The sequence below is a fragment of the Mobula birostris genome, chromosome 12, assembly GCF_030028105.1.
Source record: "Mobula birostris isolate sMobBir1 chromosome 12, sMobBir1.hap1, whole genome shotgun sequence".
Taxonomy (NCBI): Eukaryota; Metazoa; Chordata; class Chondrichthyes; order Myliobatiformes; family Myliobatidae; genus Mobula; species Mobula birostris.
The window spans coordinates 34,782,981-34,795,614 of record NC_092381.1 but is presented as its reverse complement, the minus strand read 5'-3'; the positions used below and the strand labels follow the sequence as shown (position 1 = coordinate 34,795,614).

General features: G+C 39.4%; 1 protein-coding gene across 4 annotated transcripts; it reads right to left on the bottom strand.

The window, feature by feature from the left end:
- Window positions 1–372: 372 nt before the first annotated feature.
- On the bottom strand, window positions 373–12,629 carry LOC140205832 (transmembrane protein 205). Of its 4 annotated transcripts, none has more exons than XM_072273592.1 (4): window positions 12,468–12,629; window positions 7,734–7,877; window positions 2,339–2,502; window positions 373–1,409 (listed from the first exon to the last, which is right to left on the bottom strand). In XM_072273592.1, the coding sequence occupies exons 2-4, from the start codon at window positions 7,831–7,833 to the stop codon at window positions 1,107–1,109; spliced, it is 567 nt and encodes a 188-aa protein (XP_072129693.1). In that variant the 5' UTR covers window positions 7,834–7,877; window positions 12,468–12,629; the 3' UTR covers window positions 373–1,106. The 4 variants fall into 4 exon arrangements, with proteins under 4 accessions (XP_072129693.1, XP_072129692.1, XP_072129689.1 ...); XM_072273591.1 differs by having other exon boundaries at window positions 12,472–12,629; XM_072273588.1 differs by having other exon boundaries at window positions 7,734–7,912; window positions 12,472–12,628.
- Window positions 12,630–12,634: the final 5 nt, after the last annotated feature.

Below are 12,634 nucleotides of genomic sequence, written 5' to 3'. Positions count from 1 at the left end.
ATTACCTCTGGAGAGAAAAAAAAAAGCAATGCTAACATTAAGTTTGATAATAGTATATTGTGTCATAACAGTTCTAATGTAAGGTTACCTGGCTGGACATTGAATAGTGAGTTTGATGAATATTTAAATTGCAAGGAGGCAACTAGCAGAATTTATCTTCAAAAATGGGATGAAAAGCCTATTTTTGTGCTGCACCATCCTCCAAATCTGACTCCTACCTTTGCAGTGTTACCAAAAAAGATAAACCTCATTCATAGACCTGCTGTATAATCATTCTGCCACACTTGTGTAACTGAAACAATATCAAAATTATATCATGTGGGTAAACAATGTAAAATATGTACAACAGTAAATCTTTCCATGCACCACACCTTATAACTGAATTTTTATTCAAATAAACAGAAAAACAGGTAAATTGTATTCATTATACATAATTTTAAATGATTTAAAAACTGTACAAGTTGACCTATGCAGAACATGTGGAATAGATAATTGTACAGTACACTTTTCAAATTGTAGCTACCACATAGTGCTGATGCCAATGTCAATAGCCAACAATGTTTTATTAAGGCCTAACCAGATGGACCACTGTAGTTTCTTCCAGTACCATATTACATATGAACTATTCTAATCAAATAGTCTAACTTTCTATTTGAAAGTTTCCAGCTTTATATATTGGTCACCAGTGTACATAGACACTTATAACAGTTCATGAGAAAGTTCTAACATATAGTGAAGGGATTCTCTAGCATGGCCCAAGTGGGTTTATCACTGCTTGCCTAGTCCCATTAAATTGAAAGTAGGAAGAATTAAGTCAATATGTATTAGCCAAGCAAGGATAAAGATGGACAGAAGTTCCACCACCTCAAATAATCCTAACTGTCCTATAACCAGTAAGATATATGGAGATAAAAAAATGTCGATTTCTTTAATTTGTGTGATTACCTACTCTAGGTGGTGCTGTTGACACTTACTCCATAAGTGTGCAAAAGGTGCATTTGGTTTACTGCTCACCAAGCAACAATACGAAGTGTCTTACACCTCACATTCTGGTTCAAAAATAACCTTTATATGACATCATTTCAATTATTTTATTCTTACCATCTTTATAATGTGGATAAATTGGTTGCTATGTAGTACAAACTTATCCCATTACAAATGAGACAGCACAGGTTACATAAAGAGGAGGCATTGTGATACATTGCAAGTTGCTTTGCAAGTTCCTTGTATTTGGGTTTACTCTCTTTCAACTGGTTATAGGCCTCTCTGTTGGTAGACAATCCAATATCCTGTCCGAGTCCACAGCTCCTTTCAATCAGATGCATGTCAGTCATGATTTCAGAAGTTATCTGCCCAAACCATTGAGCATTGAGTGCAGCAAAAGTAACACAAATGAATAAAATTATAATCTGCAAAAAATACATAAATGTTTTGAATCAGCACTGCTGAAAATCTCACTCAAGATTGTTCCTACACTGCTGTCAATTTAGTGAAGGGCATTTTCTACTGTGGGTTAATGGTCATTACAAATTCATGAAATTAGCAAAGACATCTCACTTAAAGTTACATTAGCAAGGATGGTGAATTAAATAGCACCTCCAACTAACTATGCCAGCTAATATCCACTTTTTAGGTTATTACATCTTTTTCAAAATAGACCAAGAACGTGCCAGGCATCTGCATAGCTTGAGTTCATATAACAAGCACCTGTGCAAGTGAACAGCCATTATAGTTAACAATTCATATTATGATTATTGCAGTTAACATAAAAACAAACCATCCACTTATTGTTTAAGGAAGGACAATGTCTCAAAACCTAGGCTAGAATGACAGCCTGTACATCCTTTCCTAGTCCTCTCAAGTCAACTGCAGAAAAGGATGCTGCAGAAGATCTAGGGAAAAAAAGTTATAAATGACGTGCTGACCTCTGGTCAAGAAATTCAACAGAAATCTTCCAATTTGAACTTGAACATCCCAACTCGACTTTGTGATACAATTAGATACAGGAGAGCTTTGTAACTACAGCAAGTTGTGTTAAAACAATTGCCTGTGACCGAGGTCATCTCAGTTAAATGCATACAGGGGAGGATCATTTCCATATGTGCAAGAAAATGAGCTTCAATCCTTTAACACCCACATATGGTTCAATGTTACACAGCCTGTATAAAAGATGTTATATGCCTTTATGTACAATTCAAACTCAGAAAAAAGGACAGAATGCAAGCACCATCTCTACAAGATCAGAAGGTGTCCCTGTCGACACTTTCCCTATTACTAGCTGTCTTTACTTCAGTTCATTCCAAATTTCTTATGCAATGATTAACACTGTGCATGGTACCTGAAATGTCTCCTCTTGATTTAACTGCTCACTGGGATGATGGATTGCAAAGATCATTAAGTTAAAGAAAGCACAGGCAGATCCGAGGTGAAAGTAGGATGGAAAGAGTTTGCTCTGGATGAAGCCAAATGTGTGTCTGGTGAGATTGCTGCCCATGATAAAACCTGCAAAACAAAAACAATGATACTGATGTTGAGGAGAATTTTACAAAATAAACTATTGCTTATAGAGGAAGGGGAGTCCCCATTCCCTCCTCTAAAGAGAAAAAAAGTAAAAATCTATTGCAAATGCAAACAGAATACATTACACCCATAAAGCACAAATACCCTCCACCTTCAATACTAATGAACTAACAAAAATTCAATTATGCATGTCAACTAGGACAGCTTTGCAATAACAACCAAAAACTAATTTAGCTTAGCACCATGGGTTTGTTTTGATGTCAATATTAAACTGGTTGTGGGGTAGTTATTTCTAGATGGGAAATAACCACATCAAGGCACCACATTCCTCGAGTTGAATTCTAAACAGAGTGTAGCCATTTTAATATGGTGTGCAATCAAGTCAGCAGATGCAAACTCATTTAGTTTGGAGAAAGGATAGTCTTTGCAACAGAGCCAGCACAAACCCCTCTTTCTGCTGGCCTTAAAACACACAATAACCAATATTGAATGAATTCTGGTAGATTCCTGAATCATTTCTTCCCCATTTCAAAAGCTTACCCATGGCCCAACCTGCCCTGCTACTATTAACATAGTAATAATGGGAAACACTGAGTTAGCTGGTTTGATATGTCGGCTTGGTTGCACATGCAATGCAGTGAGCTGACCTGGGCTTTTTCCCCCCCCACACAAAAGACAGATTTCCCCCCTCCCCATTTTAAAATCAGTTACAAGTGCATGAGAAGTATTTTGGCCTGGAATCAACAAAAGACGATAAGAACAAATTACATGAGAACTCAGGGGCTCTTAGTAATAATTAAAATGTAAATTATAGGGCTACGCACTTGAGGGGGTGCTGGAGACTGGAGGGAATTCCAGACAGGAAGATATGTTAATGATTAGAAATTTCGGCCAGATATGGAGGACCACAAATTGCAGGCAAATGAAACTTTGCTGGGCCATAAGGAACTCTAAGTAAGTCAAAGGTGATACCTCAATACAGTTAAAATGTTATATGATTGATTTACTGCTGTGGCAGGAGTATAACATGTAATTGTGATGGTGTGGCAGCTAGATCCAGATTTGGGGAAAAGAAGCATATTCCTGGACCTTTGAGATTAAAGAACAGATATGCTGTTTTCAAACAGAGTTGTTTTTTTCCCCCTCTGAGAAGCAGTTGTTGAATGTTCTACTGAAAGGGAGGGGATTTTACATTATAGTTGTGGTTAACTTGTGAATGGTTTCCTCTAATCTGGTAAACTTATTTGAATAAAAATTAAAACAAAATGCAGATGCTGAAAATGTGCAACTAAACCAAGAAAAGATGCTAGAGAAAAAAAGACTGTCAGGCAGCATCTATGGAAAGAGATCACTGATCCTTTGTCAGAACTAGTAAAAAGGCAACAAATAATTTTCAATAAAAAGAACCTCATTATTAACATCAAGTGAACAAGTATATACAAGGGCAATTTTCTTAATGTCTGCATTTAAATTCCATTTCTTTATATCCATTTCTGTTTAAATCTGATTTATATAGAATAATTGTTTCCACAGGAGTTAGTAGTAAGGCAAAGCTTTATATCAAAGTGCATCAGATAATTACCTTAAGCATCCAGTGATTACCAAGTTACAGTAGATATTGAAGCTATTCTGATCAAATGGCAATGAATATGAGGCTTTAGACACCAATGTCAGACTTGCAGGTCTTGCCATAGTGGTCACAGTTGTTTTCAAAAAAATTCCTTTGGTCAGGTTTCTGTTCAGTCTTAAGTACTCATGTTGGACACCAACATGTCCAAGGTGAGCAGAAACTTGTTTTTTATTTCACCATTTAGACTTTGTGCAGGTTTGGTAATTTCCAGAAGTCTGATTTCTTCCAGCATATACTTTTGAAAGTACTTTTTTGTCATTTAAACAGTACATCCTCTCAAATACAAACAGAAAATACTAGAAACATTCAGCAGGTCAGGCAGCATTGTGGAAAGAGGAACAGAATTACCATTTTAGGTCAAAGACTCTTCATCATTTTGATTCTGACACCTTCCCCTTGTCTGGATAAGTACAGTTCCACAGAACTTAATAAATTCAGCACCATTCAAGACAAAACAGCCCACTTGATTGGTATCCCATTAAAAACTCAAGCTTTGATTGGAACATAGTGGATGTAGTGTACACTGTCTACAAAATACACTGCAGTATCTCACATTGGCGATTCTGACAGCATTTTCCAAACCTGACTGCTTCTACAAAGAAAGATAAGACCATAAGACATAGGAGCAGAATTAGGCCATTTGGTCCATCGAATCTGCTCTGCAGTTTAATCATAGCTGATCCTTTTATCTCCTCCTCAGCTCCACTCCCAGGCCTTCTCACCACAACCTTTTATGCCGTGTCCAATCAAGAACCTATCAATCTCTGCCTTAAATACACCCACCTCCACAGCTGTGGCAACAAATTCAACAAATCCACCACCCTCTGACGAAAGAAATTTGTCCACATCTCTGTCTTAAATGGATGCCCCTCTATCCTGAGGCTGTGCCCTCTCATCCTAGACTCCCCCACCAGGGGAAACATGCTTTCCACATCTACCCTGTCTAGGCCTTTCAACATTCGAGAGTTTTCAATGAGATTCTCCCCCCCCCCATCCTTCTAAATTCCAGTGAGTAAAGGCCTAAAGCCATCAAACGTTCCTCATGATAACCCTTTCATTCCCGAAATCACCCTTGTGAACCTCCTCTGAACCCTCTCCAATGCCAGCACATCTTTTCATAGATGAGGAGCCCAAAACTGTTCCCAGTACTCAAGCTGAGGCCTCACCATTTCCTTGTAAAGCCTCAGCATCACATCCCTGCTCTTGTATTCTAGACCTCTTGAAATGAATGATAAAATTGCATTTGCCTTCCTCACCACCAACACTTCCTGCAAGTTAACCTTTAGGGTGTTCTACACAAAGACTCCCAAGTCCCTTTACATCTCAGATTTTAGATTTTCTCCCTGTTAAGAAAAAAGTCTGCACATTTATTTCTTCTACCAAAGTGCATGACCATGCATTTTCCAACATCGTATTTCATTTGCCATTTTCTTGCCCATTCTCCAAATCTGTTCAAGTCCTTCTGTGGCCTATGTTTCCTCAACACTACCTGCCCCTCCACCAATCTTCATATCATCTGCAAACTTGGCAACAAAGCCATCTATTCCATCATCTAAATCATTGATATACAGCATAAAAAGCTGTCCCAACACTGACCCCTGGGGAACACCACTAGTCACTGGCAGCCGACCAGAAAAGGAATTTTTTATTCCCACTCACTGCCTCCTACCAATCAGCCAATGATCTAACCATGCCAGTGATTTTCCTGTAATACCATGGGCTCTTAACTTGGCAAGCAGCTCCACATGTGGCACCTTGTCAAAGGCCTTTGGAATAAATATACAACATCCACTGCATCTCCTTTATCTATCCTACCTGTAATCTCCTCAAAGAATTCCATCAGGTTGTCAGGCAAGATTTTCCCTTTAGAAAACCATGCTGACTTTGTCCTATCTTGTTTTCAGTCACCAAGTACTCCACAACCTCATTCTTAACAATTGACTCCAACATCTTGCCAACCACTTAAGTCAGGCTAACTGGTCTATAATTTCCTTTGTGCTGCCTTCCTCCTTTGTTAGAGTGGTGTGACATTTGCAATTTTCCAGTCCTCTGGCATCATATCAGAGTCTAATGATTTTTGAAAGATCATTACGAATGCCTCTACAATCTCTACCGCTACCTCTTTCAGAATCCTAGGGTGCAGTTCATCTGGTCTGGGTGACTTATGTACCTTTGGGTCTTTCAGCTTTTTGAGCAACTTCTCCCTTGTAATAGTAACTGCACTTCTCTTCCCTCACACCCTTCATCATCTGGCACACTGCTAGCATAGTAAAGACTGATGCAAAACACTCATTTAGTTCATCTGCCATCTACTTGTCCCCCGTTATTATTTCTCCAGTCTCATTTTCTGTGGTCTTATATCTACTCTCATCTCTTTTAGTTTTTACATTCTTGAAAAAATCTTTTATGATCCAATTTGCTATTGTTTGCCAGTTTGCTTTCATATTTCATCTTTTCCCTCCTAATAATTCTTTTAGTTGCTTTCTGCAGGTTTTTAAAGGCTTCACAATGCTCCATCTTCCTGCTAATTTTTGCTTTGTTGTATGCCCTCTCTTTTGCTTTTACATTAATGTTGACTTTCCTTGTCAGCCGCAGTTGTACTATTTTGTTACTTGAATATTTTTTCATTTTTGGAATACATCTATCCTGCACCTTCATCATTTTTCTCAGAAACTCACACCAATACTGCTCTGCTGTCATCCCTGTCAGCATCTCCTTCCAATTTACTTCGGCCAACTCCCCTCTCATACCACTGTATTTTCCTTTATTCCACTGAAATACTGCCTTGTCAGACTTTACTTTCTCCCCATCAAATTTCAAGTTGAACTCAATCATATTGTAATCAGTGCCTCCTAAGGGTTCTTTTACCTTAAGCTCCCTGATCACCCCTGGTTCATTACATAACACCCAATCCAGTATAGTCGATCCCCGAGTAGGCTCAACAACAAACTGCTCTAAAAAGCCATCTCATAGGCATTCAACAAACCCCCTCTGCCTAGCTTCCTATCCCTCCCATACAATGTGTAATCTAGGACATTCAGCTCCTAACTACAAACATCCTTCAGCCATGATTCAGTGATGGCTACAACATCATACCTGACAATCTGTAATAGTGCAACAATTCACTTTATTTCTTATACTCCGTGCATTGAGATATAACACTGAGTGCTGTGCAATGACCCAAGAACTCATCATCTTTGCACCTTCCATCAGGTTGCACACTGTCCTAAAGTTATTTTGCTGTTCCTTCTTCGCTGAACCAAAATACACCAGCATAGTAGGAATGTCTACACCTGAACAATAACAGAGAAGTTCACCACCATCTTCAAGAAGTAGCTAGGTATGGGTAGTTAATGGAAATAGAGCTAGTAGAACCCTGATCCTGAAAAGTGAATGGAAAAAAGTTCCTGAGAAGATGATGGTGAACTGTTTTATACTTGGACCCTCTCTAGTGAAGGTTCTCACACAGTATTATTGATGATAGGTCTCGTCTCATCTAAACCTTTCCTGTTGCTGGAAATCTGCCTGTTAATGGCAACAGTTCTAGAAAAGAGTTAGCATGGCAAAGAGGAAAGACACCTACCAGATACAAATGTCACCCAAATCTGCATCCCCCAGAACGTGGCCAGGAAGATCAGGTGCAGAAGTTTTGCAAGTGTTGTAACCTCTCCATTGGTAGCCATGGCAATTGGCACAGTTGATATCAAAAGGCAGAGCTGACCGAAATCTACATCGAGTTCCAAAAGAAATATCTGGAAAAGCCTCGTAGAAAGAAAATCAAATTGTGCGCAAGATAATGATCTCCAGTAAACTATGTTTAGCAGAAGGCAGAATACACATTTGCTAGGGGAGTCATTCAGGCATTGGCAACTGCCCTGAACTATAGCAGTGGGATTGACCCCAGTTCCATTTCAATTGAGGACAAATAGTTTGGTTTCACAAAGCAAGACTGGTCTCCAAGTCCAAGGCAGTTCACAACTATGGCATTTTTTTTCACCCTAAACTCAGTTACAAACTTTTCACACTATCCCAATCTTGACAGTCTGAATTCACTGCAGCGTGACATAGCTATCTCTGTCCTACTTCCACCCAGGATTCATGAAACTTCCTTCCACACTTAGTATGCACCAAGGACAATAATGTCCAAAACTCCATACCACAAATTCCAATTGACTACATTCTGCCCTTAAAAAAAAACTTGCTGAGAAGCCAGATCTAAAACTCTCCTTTCCTCAGACAGTGCCCAATTTAAATATTGCCAGTTGTTTCCTGGCTTTAAACTTTGATTCCTTTTAACAGTTTATTTGCAAGAGTATTAAACATTGCTGCATTATGCTTTCTTCATATTTGTATTAAGCCTTTTTATTCAATCCAGCTCAGTAATCTTTCAATTTTGAAATCAGGATAGCCAAATACACCCATTTTAGTTTTTCAGATTCTGTTAAATCTACATGGGTGAAACCTAAAGATGTTCAGCTTCTATGTAATAGAAGCTGTTGTGTTTCAAAATAGATATATGGCACCCAGACACATTTGTGTGGAAAATCACAGTGCATACCTACCATATTAATAAGTGTTTATATGTAGTGAACAGCACAGTACACAAAACAAGTTGAATTGATGCCATTGCCATCATTGTTCACTCAATGTGACTTTAGTGAGGTGACCATAGCAATTTGGAATCAAACAAAGTGATAAGTAACTACATACTGGTTAGTTGCTATTACATTTCTTTCAGCTATTAGTGTAATTATACATGTGTTTAGTGTTTTCCAACAATGCAAAGGTCAACAGGAGAGAGGCAATTGCAATATTTGCTAGTTTGCTATTCTTTTACGAAAGGTTCATTGGTCAATGGTTCAATGGTTCCATTTACAGTGGCTTGCAAAGGTTTGGGCACATCGGTCAAAATTTCTGTTACTGTGAATAGCTAAATGAGTAAAAGATGAACTGATTTCCAAAAGGCATAAAGTTAAAGATGACACATTTCTTTAACATTTTAAGCAAGATTACTTTTTTATTTCCATCTTTTACAGTTTCAAAATAACAAAAAAAGGAAAAGGACCCGAAGCAAAAGTTTGGGCACCCTGCATGGTCAGTACTTAGTAACACCCCCTTTGGCAGGTATCACAGCTTGTAAACGCTTTTTGTAGCCAGCTAAGAGTCTTTCAATTCTTGTTTGGGGGATTTTCGCCCATTCTTCCTTGCAAAAGCCTTCTGGTTCTGTGAGATTCTTGAGCCGTCTTGCATGCTCTGCTCTTTTGAGGTCTGTCCACAGATTTTCAATGATGTTTCGGTCGGGGGACTGTGAGGGCCATGGCAAAACCTTCAGCTTGCGCCTCTTGAGGTAGTCCATTGTGGATTTTGAGGTGTGTTTAGGATCATTATCCTTTTGTAGAAGCCATCCTCTTTTCATCTTCAGCTTTTTTTTTAATATATACAGACGGTGTGATGTTTGCTTCCAGAATTTGCTGGTACTTAATTGAATTAATTCTTCCCTCTACCTGTAAAATATTCCCTGTGCCACTGGCTGCAACACAAGCCCAAAGCATGATTGATCCACCCCCGTGCTTAACAGTTGGAGAGGGGTTCTTTTCATGAAGTTCTGCACCTTTTTTCTCCAAACATACCTTTGCTCATTACGGCCCAAAAGTTCAATTTTAACTTCATCAGTCCACAGGTCTTGTGTCCAAAATGCATCAGGCTTGTTTAGGTGTTCCTTTGCAAACTTCTGATGCTGAATTTTGTGGTGAGGACGCAGGAAACATTTTCTTCTGATGACTCTTCCACGAAGGTCATATTTGTGCAGGTGTCACTGCACAGTAGAACAGTGCACCACCACTCCAGAGTCTGCTAAGTCTTCCTGAAAGTCTTTCGCAGTCAAACGGGGGTTTTGATTTGCCTTTCTAGCAATCCTACGAGCAGTTCTCTGGGAAAGTTTTTTTGGTCTTCCAGAACTCAACTTGACCCCCACCGTTCCTGTTAACTGCCATTTCTTAATTACATTACGAACTGAGGAAACGGCTACCTGAAAACACTTTGCTATCTTCTTATAGCCTTCTCCTGCTTTGTGGACACCAATTATTTTAATTCTCAGAGTGCTAGGCAGCTGCTCAGAGGAGCCCATGTTGCTGATTGTTGGGACAAGGTTTGAGGAGTCAGGGTATTTATAAAGCTTTGAAATTTGCATCACCTGGCCTTTCCTAACGATGATTGTGAATAAGCCATAGCCCTAACAAGCTAATTAAGGTCTGAGACCTTGGTAAAAGTTATCTGAGAGCTCAAATCTCTTGGGGTGCCCAAACTTTTGCACAGTGCTCCTTTTCTTTTTTCATAATATGCTAATCTTGCTTAAAATGTTGAAAAGAATGTTTTATCTTTAACTTTATGACTTTTGGAGATCAGTTCATCTTCTACTCACTTAACTATTCACAGTAACAGAAATTTTGACCAGGGTGCCCAAACCTTTGCATACCACTGTAAAACCAGAGAATGTGTACGGTATACAACCTGAAATTCTTACTCTTCACAGACATCCATGAAAACAGAAGAAAACACCAGAGAATGAATGACAGAAAAATGTTAGAAACTCAAGGCCCCACAACAAGCAGCAGCAAAGCATCAACCCTCCCTGCCCCCTCTTGCTCCACCAGAAAGTATCAGAACTCCCTCCACCACCAAGGACCGTGAACTATAATCCAACAAAAACTACAGTCCATAACCCAGCACTTCGACATGCCACAGAGAGATCACTGGAGTGCAGAGGCCTCCAACAGGGATTCATTGGAATGACATTTCATTCACTGTTATTTAAGAGTTTGGGGGTGGAGAGGGCTCATGATTTTGCAGGGATTGCAGGCTTTGCTATGGAGCAGAGGGTCTCTGCATGCAGATGCAGCACTGCAGTCACTGCACAGTGCAAGCTGTAATGTGAGCACCATGGCACCTGGCCCATAACATGGCTACTAACACTGGTCCACAGTTCATACTCAACTGCATACAATAAAAATCTCACTACCACATAAATATGAAAGTGCAGACTATTAGCATGCTGAAACACTTCTTTCCCCGTACTGTTCTGAAAGAGACCCAAAGTAATCACTCGAATGGATGACCAGATTTTGGTAGATGGCTTCACAACCTGCCATGATACAGGCATAGATCTTACTACCTGCGGTAGAGTCACAGCGACGTAATGGAGGAAATGCAAACTAGAAAAGCTTTCTCTCACAAAGGAGTCATTCAAGTGTGATATTAGTAACAGCTATCACAATTCCCCATTCGATAACATCCCACATCTGACCTGCCAAGTGTGGTGCAATGTTTGGATGATGCTGGTTATTGCTACTATGATGATTGACTGGCTGGCTGGCTGGGCACAGATGCGAAATGTGCAAGCGTGACTGAACGATTGTTTAGTAAGTGAGTCTGTTCTTCTCCTTGCAAATAATGAACAGCTGTTTAAAGTTATATATGAATACTGTGGACTTAATGGTTTCGGGATAAACCAGTAGACAACAACAATAATTCGGAATGAGATTCGTGGTCACAAATACAGCTGGAGCCATGTTGTTTGACAAGTGATTGCAATTTTCTTAAATACTTTAATGTTGACTACATTGCGCAAAGATCGAATTGCACAGCTTCCACACTCCGGTTTTGCCTGATACTGCTACAGTTAACCACGTGACGTGGCACTGATCAGAGGGCTAACTTTGTCCCTTAAGAGAAAAGTGTGTTTTGGTGCCATTATGGTAAGCAGTTATGAATTTATTCTTATAATCGTCCTTAGGTATCTACTAGCCAAGGAATTACCGCGTGCAGAGCTTTGACCAGGACACTCAAAACCACACATTAAACAAGTTCGAAACTCTGGTAAAGTTGGCGAGCACTGCAGAGCACAAGTCAGAATACGTGTGGAGGAGACAGAGAGAATCAATTTTTCGTGGTAGTTGTTGAAGCATAAAGATTGATACTCACAGGCCCCGTTAACAAAAGTGTAAACTTTAACAAAACTAATACGTTTGCTATGGGTCTGTTTACATACAAAGCAAAGCAGACATTTCCAAGGCCACCCTAATAGGCAAACAGTTGAAATATAGTTTCAGATTAAATATAGTTTTCTGCCAGAATTCATAAATCAGAATTTTAAGACGAAGAATGCATGGAAAAATTGTTCTCATTTAAGGAAAATGATTTTGGGGAATTCCTAAACCACACTCATTAATTTAAATTAATCAAGTTTTTAAAGTTGCATTTGCCCATAATCTTCAAGCGTTTAGTGAAGCTTCTGAGAATGCAAAATAAAGCAACTTACTTACCCACTGAATTCTCCCGTCCCCAGCAGCGAACCCCCCGCTACAGTCAAACACCCTTATAGTGCCATTCTGTACAACGCCGCTGATTGGTCCAAAACATCGGCGAGATTAATGACGTCCCCCAAGGCGGAGCCAAGTGCTGTCAAACGGAGTTTAACCCGATTTA